Raw genomic sequence first — 19,415 nt, forward strand, 5'->3', positions numbered from 1 at the left:
CTAGATTTAAAGTTTCCATCTGAACTCCTCTGTCACTTGTGGGACAATATTCCAGAGAGTTCCATAATGTTTGTGTATTATGCTGTGATTGTATAAGTTGTGCGTGCGTGTATGTGTGTGTACTGTAAGAGGGGGGGTTTCCCTAGACAACATGGCGAGACAGCAGGTGAGTCTCAGGTGAAAGGGAATAGCTCACATTCCACGGAGTTCTGGGATTAATAAATCTCATGTTGCTGTGGAACGAGTTGCAGATTTATGTCTGAATGAGGAAGACTCAATTCGAGTTCCCATCACTGATCTCCTTGTGTATCTCTTATTGATTTTTTTTTTTTTTTATGGAATGACTGTAGGCTACTTATCGTCTCATCAGTTGCCACTACGTTGTAGGAAAATGTGAGTGCTGTTTGTACAGCATCGCTGCACTAGTTCAAAGGTCAGCAGTGTGAGTTTTGCATGTAAAGTAAAGGGAATGATGATGTGTGCTTGACTGTTATAACAATATTGTTTTGGTCCCGGGAAGCTGTAGCCTTTGTGTAGCTCTAAGAATAGATTACAGGTAACATTTTTGTAGTTCCTCTATTGTGTTTTACTTCTCTGTGCTCAAAGTCAGTCAACGGTCATTTGTGTAAAAGTTTCTGATTGTGTTTACATGGCGTCTACACTGAAACTGCTCCGACTAAAATCACAGTTTGGATCACTGGGATTGGAGCCACTTTAAAGACATATTTGAGTTTAAGTAATAAGTTGTAAGTTTAAACCCCCAAATTACAAAACCATAAGGAAAATATATCCAGTAGATGTAGTAGATGAAATGACTTCTTTTAGGAGTTTATTAAGCTCCTGACGCATTAAAGTCATCACCACGACCCAACCCTGTCAGGGAAGTCAGGATGTAAAAATATTCAAGCGATTTTCTCATGTAAAAAAATAAAATAATATTGTGTCTGGCTCAATAGATGATAAGCACGTAGTTTCTTTTGTGATCACTTTTAACTCTGATAAGCATTGTTTGAAAATATGCAAGTCTCTGAAAGTGCACTGTACTGTAAACACAAGCAAACCAAGTCTTAGAAAAGACACAATAACATTCTAATACAAATTTATGAACTTGAATTTATGAATTCAGAACTGACAGGAGCACACTGGAGTGGTCATTTTAGATAATGTAATGCAGTTAGAACGAATGGAGGAAAAGACAAATCAGCTCTACGTGACTTTCATTTGGTAGTATTAGTCATCTAATTTACCATAGAGTCAAAGTATTGGTCATATTATTGGATTATATAACTCAAAGGGAACCAGGATATCCTATTGGACAATCAACATTTTATCCTAGCCAGCCAGAGGAGATCTCTCAGGCTCACAAACACATACACATAAAAGACAGATTTTTAAATTTGCAGTCACTGCATGTCACTATTTGATGTTTTAATTCCCTCTAACAATACCTGTCACTTTTAAAATAAACCAGCTGAAGACCAGACACTCACCATTTTCAGCATTCAGCCCCATTCATATCATGACGTTCATGTTTGAATGATGATAAACAAACCGATTTCATTTGCACAAATATCAGCCTGGTCTTTTGTATCAGAACAGTTGCTCATCAATCTGCCTCAAAATCAGACACTTCAGACAAAGACTGGATCAGTCAAAGCCCATTTCAGAAGAAGTGGCATGTTTGTTGCCTTTCTTTAAATATCCACTTGTCAGACTTTGCATAACCACAGGAACAAAACACTGAAGGCTGGGACTGCTATTGTGCAAACTGTACTATATACAATGATGAAGTTTTTTTTTTTTAATTATCTAGCCTACTTATTACTTCATCACTTGCATCAACAACAGGCCACTGTGCACTGAGCCATACTGTATAGTATACTCGCAGTGCTGCTGCAAATCTGCTGTGGCTGAATGAGGTCAATCAAAGTCATAGTTTAATCCCTGCTTAATGTGACGACTGGAAAACGAGTGCTATAGGAAGTTTACACCTGATGTGATACAGGCGACCTCTCTGCTGTGACTTCCCCGCCCCGCATGCCTGCTCTTCCATGCGAAGCTGAACTAATAGCTGTGCACCTGTGTCTTATTACCCCGCTTCAGATCGACTGCTCAAATATTGACCCTGACCGTCGCCTGATGAAGGTCATGCTTTGAATGAGTTTATGAATGTGTGTGCGCAGGAGCCTGTGTTGTTCCAGTTGAAATTGTACAGAGAGGAAATAGCTGAGCCACTTAACATCTCTGTCTGGCCTTTCCTTGTATAAAAAAAGGGGGAAACTAAATTGTTCCTGTTCTGTTTTGAGAGACAGCTCTCTGGACAGGCCAATAAATGATTTGTTTACTGAGGGTGGAAAAAAGGATATGAATCTGCAGCGTAGGTGAATAGCTGCAATTTGTAGAACAAACAAACTATTATTACTGTGAAGAAGATACTGACATCAGAGAAAAACGTTTGTCTCCAAAAAAGCAGAGCTAAAAAAATTATCTATACAAATTATAAATTACGCTTTAGTTCCAATAACGTTTATCCTGGAGATGTGGTACACAAAAGGGAAATTGAATTGCACTGTGAAGTCAATTTTAACTTCTGCACAAGATGCTCACAGCATATGGATGAGCTCATATATAAAAAGCCACACTTACTGCACTAATCTTGGATCTGAAATGAATTAGGGAATTAAATGGCAACTGCTACCTATGAAAATATGTAATATCCTGATGCTACCAATTAATATTTATTATATTTGTCGATGTGATCAACATTCTGAACTGACCTGTGACTGTTCTTGACAAATCATGGGCTTTCCCCACAGTCACTGTTAAATTTCCTGTCCTGCATTGCCACAATAGAGAATAGCCTATGACTCAACTTTTTTTTCATTTTTTTTTTTCAGATGACTAATCAAAGGTTAATAGCATATTTTGTCAGTATTCAGCCTGGTAGAGTGCCATTACACAACACTTACACTGCCAGTCCCTCTCTGATGGATTTTCTCAGAGGTCAGTGCATCCATAATTGTGTGAATTTAGGCGGGTAGGCAGTGAGTAACACAGGTATATGCCAGGAAGCCCAGCTGAAGTCTTAATGTCATAAATCGACAATAGAATGCTGACACACTGCCTTTCCTCAAATGAGAGCTCCCCCGATCCTTACGTGACCTTTCCCACAGCAAATCTACATCTAAACCTAACCTCCATTAAGTCTGGTGAACTACGTGCGTCTGACAACACACCCTGCTCTGCAGGAGATGACACACCCACCAATTACCAATGAAATACCAACCAGGGCTGCACTGGCATCATAGATCACGTCAAAGAATCAATTGGATACTTTTGTTTATCATTTTTGCCATAGTTACCACAGCTGTGTGCTCCTGCAGCAGTTTGATATCTACAGACAGCGACGGTTTAATAACCTAGTTTTACTAGAACATGCGTGGGCTGTCCCTCCCGTAAAAAACATCTGTATGTCTCCTGATGTCTACAATCATGCCCTCACCTCTTTTTGACAAATGCTAGTGCAAATAATCACTGGCAGAATTGTAGAGGCACTAGAACGCGTCTGTCCTTTTGTTTTTGTTTTTAGACCCAGTGGTTCTACCACCAGTTATTATTTATTTTTTTAACTATTTATAGTCTGTATTTATTGTTGTGTTGTGTGAGACTGGTTCTGTGAGAGCAGTTGACCGCATCTGAGTTTCCTTAGGGATTAATAAAGTACATATCTACGTATCTATCAATCTGTGACCCTGTACTGGTATTTATGCCATAACCACTGTATTAAAAACTACAAGTAAACACAATAATTTAACCTGTTCTGATCTGTCCCTGTATCTGTCAGTATGAGCCTTGCTAAGTAACCTACAAGTATAATACTGTCCACCAGACTATGACTCTGAACAACATAGACTATAGACTATCTTGTGTAGGCTACTTGTAAGTATCAACACAGGAGTACAAAGTCCATTGTGTATAGCCTACATGATTAAATATCTCAGTATACATTCATACTTTGTTTAAACAACTTCTAGTGCCAACAATACTAATTGTTCAGTAAATAGAGCTTAAAAATAGATATATAGCCTACTGTATATATACAGATCACTTAAGGTCATTTGTTCATGTTGCGGCCTTTTAGCACAGACCTGCCAACGTCATCAACATGCTGTATTCTCCACCATGTTACCAAAAGCAGCCTTATAGAGCATTATCAGAAGCTGTCACCTCTGCAAACAACAAACATGATGTATGTCACTACTAATCTCTATGCTTAATAGTATGTCAACACTGTGAGAGTTGGTTGTGCAATATTTGCTGTGGAGCAGGAAGCTGGATAAGATGTACAGTACACATAAGTATCGAGTAATGGCTGTAATTAAAACTCTTTTCATCATGTCTCAGTGAGAAAATGTCATAATCCGAGTTGGAGGATCATTCTCCATGTGACCTGCTCTGTCTTTCTGTCTGTCTTGTGATAGGTGTCGCATGTTGTAAATGGTCCTTTCACAATGTGCTTCTATATGCACAAGCCTGTGGGTGAAATGTACAACCATTAATGGTTAAAGCTTTGTACACAAGCCACTGTGTTTGTCCATAGATTAAACACTGAAACTCAATAGACAGACAATTTTCTCATGATAATAGCCTCATCTCATAATAACCTGTGTGAAGTGGTCAAAACTAAGTACCGGTACGTTTTTTAAAAAGAAATAATCACATGAGGAAAGCATATTTTAGGACAATTGGTCAATATTTTCATAAATAACTTTTTCTCTTGCCCAGAGCAGATTGATACCACTCAAGTGTTGGTAAGGTTAATCTTGCTAGTTAGCTTGAAGATTATTCAGATGGCTAGTTAATTTAATGCTAACTATCATAATGAAGCTAACCAAGAGCCTATAGTCTTACACAACCCTAAAACCCTAGAACCCTAAAATTTTCATTTTTGGTTTTGTTTTAAGTAAACAAAATGTCAAATAACCTCTTCATCATTCCTGTTTCCAGTCTACTAACAGCTGCTGCTCCCAGTCTGATTTTCCATTACATGCTCATATAAGTGTGTGCAAAAGAGAGAAGACAAAGTGAATCTTCTAGCACGCAAAAGTGCCCTGAAAAATACTAAATTTTAATTTTCTGGGGGACAGGGAGGCTTTTTGTAAGAGCGTCGGAGCACAACCAATGAGTTTCGTATTTATTATTCTGTCTGGAGTTTTGTGCGTCTCTTTTAGTAAAACAAATGTACAATAAAGCTAATGTAGCCTATATTTATCTTCATTTAAATCTGTCAGCAGCTAGTCATTTATATCACTCGTGCTTCTTAGCGTTTAGCTTCACACATGGTGATGTTATGGGCCTGAGGGTTTGCATACTTTATTGTGAATTTGAATGTAATCAATGGAGCAATCAATCTAGGCTAACTTAGAGAAGAAGGACAGTGAGGGATGGGTTTCCTGTGTGTGTGTGTGTGTGTGTGTGTGTGTGTGTGTGTGTGTGTGTGTGTGTGTGTGTGCGCGTGCGTGCGTGTGTGTGGCTGCTCTTCCGTGTGCCAGGGTTTTCAGCTTTTTATAGCCAATGCAAATTTTGTCCGCTTGAAGCACCTGCTCTGATTGTGCTGCTGTGCTTCACTCAGTCCCTGCTGAGACAACACGACGTCACTGTCACTCATAACTGTAACTGTTGGTGTGAAGCCTCTGTCTTCTTTCACATCTTCTAGAAAGATTCTGTTATCAAATAAAACATCCACTGCAAAGCCAGTCACTTCTCTGGTAGTATATTGAAGTAATGCTACTTTTACACAACGTGCTGTTGGGAAGGGATCAGTAACTGAAGCTGAAGGGGAAGAAGCACAAAAGCATAACTGACCACTTCTTTCATAGGTCAATAAAACCTACAAAACTGCACACAGAATAATCATTGTAGGGACATTTGTAAAAAAAAAAAAAAAAAAACTTCAATAATTCTCCATGTTATCATAATTTGTGGTTCATTTAACAAAAAGTGACTTCATGAGTAGGCTAAATGTTTTATGTGGAGTGAAGAGTTTCCAGAGCATGCAAATCTGCATTTTGTATTAACTTTTTCACATTTACCCTAGTTATTTTTAAATCACTCTGTGACCTTGTTAAGAAGAAGTTTATTATTGTCGTAATTATTGTAAGGGCGTATTATCTGGCCTCTGGGGAAGTATCAGTCACGGGGACAGCCCTGACCTTTAGCAATGGGTAGATTGTTTCCTGAACAGTATCAGCGATCCTCCTAAATGAGGATCTCAGTGTGACATATAACAATTGCATCACAGTAGATTAGATGATGAAGATTACAAAAATCTGCGCATATGCATTGTCCATGATGAATGATTATGTAAGTCCTGATCAAATGGATGCAAATCGCATCAATAGAGTGTTTTATTGGACAGTGCATTGCAAGATAAAGTCCCAGTATAGCTATAGTTTCTGTGTCACTGAACTACGAAGAGATCTTTCTGATATGTTCATCGTGTCATATTTGTTGTCACCAAATGGTTAGAGGTTCCTCCTCCTTCTGGCAACACGAAGATGAAGTGATGAGTGATTTAACCACTAACTCTTGGTTTGATTGTTAAGTGTACAGTGCTTCAGACATAATGATGGTGATGCACAAGTGAGAGTCTTCATTCCTGTGAATGTCCATTCACTGGTGCCGCTCCCTCTGCAGTGCCACCTATCTACTGCTTTTATTTAGACGTAGCCTACAGTACTTGTCTTCAGATCACATGTTCTTTCCTCATCCTACTTTCATTTCCTTGTCCCATGCAGGTTATTGCTGAAGATGCAAGCTCCAACCACCTCACCTGTGACCAATACTACAGCGCCTTCAAATACAACCTCCGTCACCAAGACACAGGAGCAAATACTTATCCAGAGTAAGGACACCTCATTGTGTGTGTGTGTGGGCACCTGTTCACATATTGCTTCATTTTTGTGTTTTGTTCTCCTTGTCTTCTGAAGTTGCATATTGATAAGGCATTGTGTATAAGCTTTGTGTTGTGGATACCATCAGATCTAACAGTGTCGTGGAGATTCAGATCAGAAATACAATGATAAGACAAGCTGAATATGTAACAACCCATTGCATCATGCAGTCTGTGCGTGATGCCATTGCTAAGCTGCAGCTGCACTCTGCTTCTGGAGGATACACAAAATAAATTGCACCACGAGTAACAAAAACAGGCGTTTAACGTGCTGATGACCGATTCCTCTTGTGTCTCTGTGTGTCTCAGGTTCTGGGGCTATGATCGCCGTCATTGTCGTAGGTATCATCATCATTCTCACCATTCTACTCCTCATCCTGAAGACATACAACAGGTGGGGCAACATTCCTGTTTGACCAAAGACAATTATTCTATTCTGAATGTCACAAGCGGCAAAACAACTATAGTGCTATTTTTGTCAACCTCTATGAAAACTAGATGCCTGCTGCTGTTTTCATCGCTACTTCCAATATTTATTAGGCTCTATCTGTGTAAATTACAAGACAGTAATGACTTTCATAGTCACTCTGTTACGGTCACTTCCAAACTTTTTGGCATGCAACCTTGTGACAGTGTCGACTCTATAATTCATAAGAGATCTGTCTTCTTTGTAATGAAACCTATGGAAGGCCAAACAAAGGCTGAGAGGCAGGAGTATATGTTTTATTTTAGTAAAAGTGGTCAAATTCAGTACAAAAAGTAGTTGAAGTTACAATGGAATTTCTTTTCTTTTTTCAAAATGTAATTCCAAAAGTCAGAGGTAGGCTACTGTCAGCAAAATGTTAAGATATCAGAATTAAAATTACATTTTAGTTTTGTATTATAACCCTGATTAGCTGATATTATATTAAATAAAAATGAGAGACAAATTGTGTAAGATGCATTTTTATATGGTAGCTGGTGGTAATTTAAGATGATTATACCTACTAGATTTGCAGTGCATTCCCAATGTCACTGTGTAATCAGCAACTGTAGTAATAGGCAACTTTAAATACCCTTTGAGTGTATAAACAATTACTGAGCATTACATGCCAGTTTGAATGTGGGTAAAGTGTGCTCTCATTGTTTCCAGGCGGACACATGTGTCCAGAGTCCTGGGAGCCAGTGGCTCCAAAGCTCGTCCGAAGACATCGCAATCCACAGGTCTGCCGCTGAGCCCCATGGGAGTTAACTCTGTGTCAGGCAGCATGGCCTATTCAAACTCAGCCGCAGAGAACGGCCTCCCACTGCCCAGAGCAGAGTTGAACAGCGTGGAGGGAAACCACATAGAGCAGTTCAGCACCACGAGCGGCTCCACTGTGGTCACTATACATGACACTCCTACATTTGGAAACACATAGCAATATAACAGGCTAGTGTCACAACAGGCATTGACTGACGTGTTGTCTTCATCCGTGAACACATACTGTGTGCTGACTGAATCCTGTGGAAACTGAATATGAGACATTAATGTTTGTCACTGTCAATGTCCACCAACTGAGCCACTGCTGGTGAAAACATGGGTAAGACGTCCTTTTGACGTATGAAATCATGAACAAAATGGTACCAGACACAGACACAATGGATTACATGAAGGATATTACCTGACGGAAAACTGAGACTGTGTTGTTAAGTGTTGCTTTTTAGGCTACAGTCAGTGTTCAGAGCATAGATGCGACAAGTTTCTTACTGTTTGCATTCTTCATTGATGCCCCATCACTACTAATACAATGAAGATAATAATGTAGTATGATTGTAATGGCTTGACAATGATGGTCTTATGTATGTACATTTCTGTATTAAGGAGAACCGTACAGGTTAATTAGTATAGTAGCCTATAAGACAAAGACAGTATGACATGTAATAGTAGGCTAGTATGTTAGAGAGGAAGTTTGCTGATAAGGTGAATCGGTTTCACCCTGCAACATACTGTCTTTGTCTTCTGCCCACTGATTATCTCAGATTAGTTTTTGATGTAAAATGACAATGTATTTTGTTTAGTTTTTTACCATGAGACCTCAGAGATATTTTGTGAAACATCTGAGAGTCTAACACTGACATGAATCCTTTTTAATTTGACGCCAAAGGATTTTGCACTTTATTGTTGTTGCTCCCTGTGTTTGTGGTTCTTTATGAAATGAAGATAAGTGAAAATAAAATAATATTTGAAACTATTGTTGACTATATGCTTTGTAATTTGTTCTGGACATCGCGATATAAAATGGCAATTTAGTCTAAAATTATTAAGTAAAAAGTCACAGGCCACGAGTGAGGAAAGGAAGGAAAGAAAAGATAAGAGAAGATATTTCATATCTATTTTTGAATAAGTTATTGCGCCCTCAGCTGGTATCTTTTCGTCCTACAACATTATAAAATGGCAATGCTACGTTCAGGATTACACGAAATGATAGGAAGTCGTGTGTTTAACATGAACACTGAACTCATTTAATCCGTAGTTATTTAAAATTCGTTGAATTTACCATTAAAAAATGAATAACTGAATGAATTAATACTTTTGAAGCAACCGTATTCGTTTCATGGGCTTTAAAGAAACGTTTACTAATATTTGACGCACAGTCCTTGAATGCACCTCCGCACCGGTTGTTTACCTTACGATGGCGACTGTAGGTGAGTGGACAACTTGCTCATTCAAACTCTTAAATTATAATATTCGTCAAGACTACAATGTCTGCGTTTATATTTCGAGTTACACAAACTACCCGCTTCATTTTCGACATTTATAACCCCGCCGGACTGAAGCTGACATTTCACAGCACATGCTACGGAAGTCAGCTAAGCAGCTAATGTTGTTAGCGCAGATGCTAACCACTCTTTACTCTGTTATATCATTTGATTCTTTTCTTCTTCCTCCTCTCTTCTTTTCTTATCGTATAACGGTTTGGCTGTTGTTGGCCAGATAAGCCTTACACCGTTACAAGCAGATGATATAAGTGGGACATGAGGTGACAGGGAGATGGTGAGTCACTGTCGTGTTTTGCAGTGGAGCTGCTGAGTCTCCTGCTGGTGTCTGTGCTGTGGGGCTGCACCAACCCCTTCCTGAAGAGAGGCACAGATGGCTTAGAGAAGGTGACAGAGACCAACAGAGTGGCACAGCTACTGGCTGAGATCAAGTTCCTCTTCCTCAACATCAAGGTAGAGCCTGGTGTTACTTCTCCTTAATATGATAATATGATAATGCACATGTGAGAAATATTTAATTCCTTGTAATTGCTTTAATTGCACTCTCCTTTGCCCAGTACCTGATTCCCTTTCTACTGAACCAGAGTGGCTCTTTGATCTACTACTACACACTTTCCACCTCAGGTGAGTCGTGCACTCAGGTGTGTCTTCATCATTGTCTAAAGAAGTATAGGGTTCATGCAGCATATAGGCTTGTAGCCCTCTCACGCACATGTTTCAACCTGTCCCTACACGAAGAGCACAACTAATAACATTAATCAGTGCAGTTTCATTATTGACTGACCTACCAATTATGTATATGCACCTGTGCATCTATGACACATCAAAATTCACCTCATACAGATTGGATAGTATAGAATGCATCAGGATGTATGATGTTATGTTGCCTATATCTATATGTAAGGTTTTATCACATTGAACAGTGGTCTCTCTGTTCATCTACTAAATCATATATAATCATCATCACCATCACTGTGTGAGAAAGCAGCAGGAGATAATTACAACTTGTCATACAAGGAAATGCACCGGTGTTACTAACATGAGTGTGCTGTGTTCAGTGTCTCAGGAAATCATGACGGTGAATCAGCAAGCTCAACAACAGGACACTGAAAAGCAGCTGTCATTAACCTTTTCATTCATACCTTTGCGCACCTCCTGCAGCATGTCTTCTTATTCTTAGTGTACAATGTAAAGCACTACCAAGGAGCTTAATTTGTATGCATGTTAAAAGAGATTAAATTATTCAGTGCAGTTAAAGATTGAGACTAATATGTTTTATTGCAGATTCTTCTGATTTAAAAGAAAAATCAGAAAATAGTTTTAGAAAGTACTCATCACAGTAGTTTAGAGGCAAAGTTGTTAGTTTGAAACTGCTTTTTTAGCCCAACAAACAGTACAAAACTGCAGCACACAGCAAATCCTCACATTTGAGGATTTGGAACGTAAAATATTTGCCATTTTTGCTTGAAAATTACTTTAATAGGATTATGAAAAGAGTTATATTTCCTGTTGATTTTGCAAATCCCAATTAATTCGAATATTCAAATTCCTCTTAAGTCTGTTTTTCCTTTCTTCTTACTCAGAGCACAATATTCCCTGTTGAACGTTCTCCATCTGGTGCACAGTCTTGCATCAGACCATGTCTTGATGAAGTGAATGATGAGTTTAAATTAGGGCAGATATAAAGAAGTTGGCAAATAAACCTTCTTCCATTCATTCTTCTCTCACTTCTCTGCCTGTCCAGAGTTATCGCTTGTTGTTCCAGTGGCCAACTCTCTCACCTTCCTTTGCACTTTGCTGATGGGCAAGCTACTGGGTGAAGAGTTTGGAGGCAAACGTAAGACACAGTACACACAAGGGATACTGATACAGTACACACGAGTCCCAAAAACAATATTTAATCAATACTAATTTACTGGCTTAATAGTACAGTTAACTTCCTCTTCTCCTTGAGAATCGATGTTATGGGTATTTTTGTCCTTTTCAACTTTAATATTCAAACTCTTTCTCTGCAGAGGCTGTCGTAGGGATGTTTCTCACCATGGCTGGCATCACTCTGTGCGTCGTGAGCTCCATGGACAAGCAGGATGCTGCTCAGCCTGTGCACTAACTGAGATCAGACTCGGAGGAAAATCTTGTGTACCTGATTCCTTAGGAGGGAGGGAAAGAAGAGCATGGCGGAGTGAGAGCAGGACTGCAGGAGGCCAATTTAGATTCAGGCAACGTCTCCTTAAAGCAACGGTTTTCTGTTGGGAGAACTGTGCCAGAATGAACTCAGCGTGAGCTTCAGAAGATGAAGTTGAAGGGGAAGCCGGTTCATGTAGGGTTCACCCCAGAGCTAAATTAGATTTATGATGCTCACATAAAAATCAGTGGTTGGTGGTTGTTAACTTTTACTTTTAAGCACTCGGCCGCCCCACCCTGTGACTGGCATCTGCATGAAAATAGGGACCATTTTCAAATAAATAAGGCTCAAGTTTGAAATGGACCAATTAGATGTCACCCCCTGGTTTAACAATGGTATTTTACTGCTGCTGCCTTCTGTCTGCTGTGAAGCCTGTTCAGACACAGGAGCGGACAAATTGCTGATTAGCAGGGGAATAATGCTTTTTCTTCTTGTATACATGATGTATTACTGAGGCTGAGGCACCACTGTTATTTTCCACAGAAAACCTTTCTTTGTTGAGGAAGAGTAATAAAGGATTTAGTTGTGGCCAGACTGGGTGACTTACTGTTTGCTCTGTGAATATGTCTGCCCCAAGTTGTACAATAAGCACAAATATATGACAAACATAGTAATATATATTTTTATTGTGAGAGTATTGAATTGACAGAACACTGTGCAGATGACTTTGTTATTGTTGCATCCATTCAGTTTGTCATGTAGCTTTTATAATAAATCGTTGGCAAAATATGATTCTTTGTCTATGCTTTTCTCCATCACAGATTGCTGGAGGTCAAAATACAGTTTGTTACACAATGTTTCTTATGTACATACAGTCAATGGATTTAATTACATAGGGGACCATCTACTCAATATCTGCATCAGAATAATCCCTGTAAAACAGGATGGACACAGTATCATAAACACTTCTGCAATATAATGAAATCAAATGGCAAACCCTGTTACAAATAAGCCCATAATGTTCTATTCTATTTATTCTGGTGGCCGTGCCTGTAGTGTGGATGATCTGATGCACCAGTCAACAACCATCAGACCGACTGCTCTAAAGGAGGTTGAATCCTGCTGACTTTGGTGATGGCTTGACTTTTCCTCTAGTGCCACCAACAGGGTGGCAGTTGTTTTCAATAAAATGCCTTATTAACTATTTAATGAATTGCTGTGACAACATCTTTGGTGATCTCACCACCATCTAACACCACGATTGGGTCAAAGTTTTAGTTTATTATTTGGTTTATAATAGAAACCTCAGAAACTAAAAGAAAATCTTTCTCAGCTGTACATCAGACGTCACACTGAGGCTACGGTACAATCTGATAAAGCTGCTATCATGGCTGTCAACTCTCTGCAGAGGTGTTGATTATTTGCACGGTTAGTTTACAGAGTTGTTACAGTGGAGTTTATGATACTGTGTCCATCTCCTGTCCTGTTTGTTCGTATTTGCTCCTCTAAAGAAAACAACATGTATTAAAGTTGTTCTTGGCTCATTACCACAGTTAATTAAAGCACTACAAGTGATAACATTCACATAGCCGTATAGGTCACATTGAGGCGGTAAAAACAGGAAATGCTTTTAGCTGATGTTATCATGCTGATGTGGCCTCTCCGATGGATCCTCTGTGCTCATCATTCACCAGTCGTCCTGATGATGGTTCTGTTCTGCTGTATTTGATAGGACGTCCTGGAAAACAGTGTAATAAAGCAGATATATTGGCCCGGTAAGAGAAAAAAGTAGTCTGTGCACTAGTTTAACATGTGAGGTGGGTAAACTTGCCTTTTCTGCCCCGTTCTTTCCCTGAGAGGTGGATGATGGAGGCCTAGGTGTTGAAGACGTGTGCTTCAGCTCAGGTTCCTTGTGAAATCAGAGACACATTAATCGCTGACTAATTTTACTAAGCTGTCACAAATTGTTTTAAGCAGTTAGCTGTGTGTGTACCTGTATATTAACAATGGGCTCCTCAGTCCTGGCAGAGTCTTTTGTCTGTTCCACACCATTTTGTTCTGATGACTGAGCCTTAAATAAAACAAAAAGAAAATCATATTCTGAACCCATTTATACAAAAAAGTCAAATCATTTTCATTTGGACACTTATATTCTGATTATCTAAATGCAACCACCTGCTCACACACACTTTACCTGTTCTCCATTGTGTTTGTGTGGGAGTTCTCGTTCACTGTTTATCATTTCTGCATATCTCTTGAGAAAAACACAACAGGATTTTCTTTTCACACACAGAATAGAGGACCAAATGTGTTTGTTACAGTGACTTATTCATTTTGATTTACATAGAAATGAAGGAATATCAACTTAGAGAACTTGTAATGTCCCTCTGGACTGACTTGGTCTGATTGCAGGCTTTACTTTTCCATTTTCAGATGAAAACACGTCACATATTCATCACTCAACATCGTCTAGACTATAATCTAGCAAGGGCACAATATAAATAGGCTAAATTAATTCATTTTTCATCCAGACCATCGAGGATCCATTAATTTCTGGAATTGATCATTTTCTGAATGATACCCTCGGTGAATTGATGTGGAAAAAATGATTTGAGTCATGTCTACCTGCTCCGTGCTGTGCAGAGGATCGTCTGTGTGGTTGAGTTCTTCATCCTCCACCACCTCTGCCACTCTCTTTTCAAGGAAATGAGAGACAAATAAAGATTAATGATGTTTTAATCTTTCATTGGAGCTTTGTGCCACACAGTTATAAGACTTAACAATAGACAACACTATACAATAGAGTCTGACTGGTGTGTTAACCTGGTCAACAGGGAGTTCTGTGGCTGTGTTTTCATCCTCCTGCACCTCCTCAGCTCCTTGTACCTCCTCCCTCCTCCTCCGTGCCGCTCTTTTAAAAACACTAGGCTGAACTGTAATAAACAGAAATACAAAATGAATGATGCTCATTTTGAACATGGAGATAAATTTCGATGTGATGTGGGGTCTTTCTGACCAGATCCGTTACTGAGAGGCAGTCTTGTCTGTCCTCTGTTCTTGCGGATCTTGACCGGCCTGGCAAAGAATGCAGAAGTCTCGTCAGCTCCCTGTCTCCTGCTCCTCTGCTGTGCGTCTTGCGGAGGTGCAGCCTCATCTCCTGTTGACTTCACCCTCCGACCATCACACTGAAATTGATAAGATGCAACTGAGTGTTACAAATAGAAAAAAGAAAAAAAAACCTGCAGTGTTTGTCTCACTAGCATATTGAAATGTATCAGGCAGCATGCACCAAACAAATGAAGAGTCCCTATATAGCTTCTGTAGTGTGGATATGAGACAGAGGAGGATTGTTTCTTTGTTTTTGTTTAGTTTTGTTTTCACCTCTGGGGAGTCGAGGAGAGCTGAGTCACTGTACTGGTCTTCTGGACCGCTTCCTGCTTTCCTGTTCTGAGGAAAACACAAAAAAATGCCATTTGCTGGTTTTGTATTTCACTTAGTTATCTTTTGAGTGCTGCCATTCAGCCCTGAAATGATGCAAACGAACCGTAGGCTGTGTTATAACAATGAAAATAACTAGAGTGAATCACAATATCAACTAAAGGTACCTCAGCTCTCCTCAGCAGCCTTCTCTTTCCTGGGTAATATCTGCAAAACAAAGACAAAAAAATGAAGGTGTGAAGAAAAGCAGGAGATAAAAGTGCGCATTGTCTTTGTGTTCATATCCCCTCCTGTCAGACAGTGATTGTTTTTGTTCTCTAAAGCTGAATAGTTAGACACATTCACAAGAGACCTTGCATAACAATACCTCTCTGCGGCTTTTGAAACCAGCAGCTCCACATATGGAAGTTTCTTGAACCTCTCGGTTCCCACGGCAACATAGCAGTGGCCAGTCTCCAGCTCCCCAGCTGAGGACACAGTGGCTCCCTCCAAAGAGCACAACCTGATGAAGAAAATGGGTTAGAGGGGTGTTTAGCTGATTTATACTCCACAGAGACTATAAATATACACACACTTATATACATCTAAATGTGTGTGTCTGTCGGTGTCACTGACCTGCGAACAGCTCCAGTCCGCAAGCTGACCTTTTCTGTGATCAGACTCAGGATCTGCTCCAGATCCTGCTGCATGCCCCGAGGAATGATGAATCGAAATGGTGAACACAGGAGGTCTCCATTACGGAAAACACTGGACAAAAGCATTAAAGGAGATGTTCACTTTTTTTTTTTTTTTTTTTACAAATCTGTGTGAAACAATACTCATCTGCTCATAGGAAGAGTTTTTTGGTCACTGTAATTGCTCCCTCTGTCTCCACTGGACATGGTCAAAACTCATCATGGGCATCTGTAGCTAATTTCATGTCAAACCATTCAATAGCTCTTACATAGATTTTCTTCCTCCCTTAAAAGCTATAGTTATCAGTCAGGGAGATATTTCACAGTTAGCCTTACACTGACATCCCTACAGCTATGCTGCATTTAGATTAGACTAAAAACAAGTTACTTTGTTAGTCACCCATTTGATTTGACTAAGCCCGCCTGCAGAGGCACTTCCAGTATGGACACGAGAAACAATTACAGCAATAAGAGTCAATAGATACTTCATTTTAAGATAAATATTTAAAAAATGAGTTTTTCTCCCTACGTGTGGTTGTGGATAATTAGATCATCAAATGTGTGTGTTTGCTTGTAGTTTGTCCAACTCACTGTATAATGAGAGGCACAGGTATAAACTTCCTCCACTTGGCTGAAACATTTGGCCTCTGGGTTACTTTCGCCTGGAGGGAGACATTCAGAAAAATCAGATGCATGGTACAGCAGAACACCATAATCTTGACATTTTGAAAAATTCCCCTCATTACATTTACGTCACCCGTGTCCCTCACATCAATTACACTGCACGTCCGTCAAAGCAAAATCAGTTATCTCAAATGTGAAATGACTGACTAACTATTCTGCTCATGTCAGCTCCAAAGCTGCCGCCATGGAAACCATCGTCATTCGGAGGCTTCTTCAGCAGCACTTTCACGCGCCGTATCTGATCTGAGGGCTCCTCTCCACACTGTTCCCCATGTCGCCCCATATCAATGAACTGTGGAGGCAAAATCTGCGTCTGCTCCCGATAACCCAGCTGGAATAAATCAATCAGCTCAGAACAAAAGCAGACATTGATCATCATCCCTTATTGTTTTTGCTTTGAAGGGGCCAGACATTTAATGCATTTACACTAACAGTGTGTCCGAGCAGAGAGGGCGGTGGAAACGGGCACGAGGCCTGCCCAGACATGCACGCAGCCCTGATAACGCTGTGTGAAAGCATAACTCTTTGTCTCGGCAGCGGGATCAAACACACTCTCATACGGACACACTTCCTCCTGCATTTGCTCCACAGCAACCACAACACAGGCATTTAGGGCTTTAAAACCCAGGACCCTGGAAAAAAAAATCTTTCCAAATGGCAGGCACCCAAGGCACACACAATTACTCTCCGCTCTCTTATGTTTTGCAGAAAAGTAACACATTGCCTCAGACTTAAGAGCACACTCTGCGTCTGAACACTCATTCCTGCCAGCTGCTCAGAATACAAAGCGAGCACTTGCCGGCTTGAGAGGCTCTGTGTGTGTGGTTTTATATGTTGCTTTGAAATCAGCATTTTGTGTTAATATTGAGAGGCTGCATACATTCAATTTACAGAAAAAAAGTTCAAATTCTAAGCTCTAAAGAAAAAAATGGCCTTCTGATCTCTGATGAAATCCAGATGTAATTACTTGAAAAGTCAGATTAACTACTTGATGGACAACACGCTCATTGTCCTGTTATTTATGGGAAATTATGACAACCAGTGACATCAATAGTATTTTATATGTAAAGGGTGACCTGAGCGCACACACGTACACACACAAAGTGCATCTAATCTTACTAATGCCGACATAACAATGCCTTCACATTTATAGGCAAATATGAGCTCGGCTCGGTAATGGAAAATCCTGCACTCGGTTTCCTATTTGACTTGGCAACAGCTCAAATGGATCAATTTGATATGGGTGCAGTGTGGTCTGTGGTGCATTCCTCCTGGTTAGACTGGGATTAATGAGTTATGGACTGCGCTGCAGGCCTCTAAAGAATAATAGGAAGTGGTTAACACAAGAATAAAGAAAACACCTACCTGAGTCTCTTTGCGGGCAGCAGGCAGCTTTTTTGCTCCTACGTTCAGGTAGCTGCACATAGAGACAACAGAGAGATAGAATAAAAAATAAAAGTCAACAGCAACAAGCTCCTTTCAGAGACAGAACGTCTTCTGTTAAACAAGGCTGACCCCCTCAGTATCAGCCGTGTACTCACTCCAGCTTCTTGAACCTTTCATAGCCAGCAGCAACATACTGGGCTCCTGTCTGAAGGTCCTGGAGGTCCGTGACCTTAGTGCCATGCCTGGGGGTGTACAGCGTCCTGATGGCCAGCGGTGCCCCGATGTTCTGGGTCACTTCATTCAGAAAAGCCTCCATGGTGACCACTTGTCTCTGGTTGACCACGAACCTCCGTCCATTGTAGAAGGGGTCACCATTCCTGTACACCATCACGCTCTTCACCGGAGGCAGGACAGTCATGGCTGTAGTGCTGGCAGCCATCTCTGAGCCGGCTGTTACACACACACACACACACACACACACAAACACACACACAGCACATTAATCTGCCTTCTCATATAGTTTCCAGTTACATTTTTTAAGCAATCACACATCAATACAAACACATGATCTTTGATCCATACACACTGCAGTGCTCAGTCAGTCACAAGCCTGGTGGAGGATGAAGCAGGGAAATCGCAGGATTTGAAGGCAAAAGGTGAAAATGAGTCCCCTCTCTTGTTGTGGTCTGTCTGGACTCCCACACACGTTCTGCTCCTCTCTGTCCCCCCTTTTACACACACACACACACATACACACACTCTTACTCCACTGACGGCGGTGAGTATTTCCTGGTTGCCATGGCAGCACAGCCAGCAATGACTGGCCTTGCTGGCCAAACCATCGGCAGCAACCACAACAAAAGAGACAGACAGAGGAGGGGAGAGTGGGTGGGTCGCTGTGTTGTGAAGCTGAATCAATAAGATAACTTCTCCACTCAGTTGTCCTTATTTTCCTAAAAAACAATCACCTAATATATCATGGAAACTAGCACCAGTGAGCAACCAGAAGAAGACACAACCACAGCTGAAAATCATAGGAAATTATTATCTTTATGCCTTTTCAATGCTTCTTTCCTTGCGTGCTCTTTTACGAAATAAATACCATTAAACAGCATCTTCACATGAGACTTTAAAGTGAATATTTGTAATGAACACCTCGTGTGACGAGTGAGAGCTCATTCATTGTAGTCCAACTGGGAAATTTGAGCTCGTGTGACACAGACTTGTTTCAAGCCGTGGTTCCTCCCATGAACTGTTTTCAATAGAGCTTCTTCGTACATGATAGTTAACTACCTCAGCCTCTCCCCATTTAAGAAAACGGGACAATTTGAGTGACAAAAACAATAGAGAGAAACACTTTTAAAAAAATAACATTTATTTTTTTTGTTTTTCATTAGCAAATTACATTCACAGTACA

General features: G+C 40.2%; 3 protein-coding genes across 3 annotated transcripts; 2 read left to right on the forward strand and 1 right to left on the reverse strand.

Moving 5' to 3' along the window:
- Window positions 1-6,810: 6,810 nt before the first annotated feature.
- ncmap (non-compact myelin associated protein) lies at window positions 6,811-8,352 on the forward strand (the record flags this gene model as incomplete). Its single annotated transcript, XM_083998582.1, has 3 exons — window positions 6,811-6,904; window positions 7,262-7,346; window positions 8,085-8,352. 3 exons carry the CDS (start codon window positions 6,811-6,813, stop codon window positions 8,350-8,352), a joined length of 447 nt encoding a protein of 148 aa, XP_083854708.1.
- Window positions 8,353-9,584: 1,232 nt separating this feature from the next.
- Window positions 9,585-12,608, forward strand: tmem234 (transmembrane protein 234). The gene is made up of 5 exons (XM_083997775.1): window positions 9,585-9,619; window positions 9,993-10,144; window positions 10,249-10,315; window positions 11,436-11,528; window positions 11,707-12,608. The coding sequence occupies exons 1-5, from the start codon at window positions 9,607-9,609 to the stop codon at window positions 11,799-11,801; spliced, it is 420 nt and encodes a 139-aa protein (XP_083853901.1). The 5' UTR covers window positions 9,585-9,606; the 3' UTR covers window positions 11,802-12,608.
- Window positions 12,609-12,736: 128 nt separating this feature from the next.
- On the reverse strand, window positions 12,737-18,437 carry dcdc2b (doublecortin domain containing 2B; the record flags this gene model as incomplete). The annotated part of the gene is made up of 14 exons (XM_083998583.1): window positions 12,737-12,748; window positions 13,648-13,725; window positions 13,810-13,887; window positions 14,011-14,070; window positions 14,442-14,510; window positions 14,640-14,749; window positions 14,833-15,001; window positions 15,198-15,263; window positions 15,422-15,461; window positions 15,622-15,756; window positions 15,870-16,001; window positions 16,520-16,590; window positions 17,978-18,029; window positions 18,154-18,437. The coding sequence occupies 14 exons, from the start codon at window positions 18,435-18,437 to the stop codon at window positions 12,737-12,739; spliced, it is 1,356 nt and encodes a 451-aa protein (XP_083854709.1).
- Window positions 18,438-19,415: the final 978 nt, after the last annotated feature.

This window comes from Trachurus trachurus (assembly GCF_905171665.1).
Source record: "Trachurus trachurus genome assembly, chromosome: 22".
In the NCBI taxonomy this organism is placed as follows: Eukaryota; Metazoa; Chordata; class Actinopteri; order Carangiformes; family Carangidae; genus Trachurus; species Trachurus trachurus.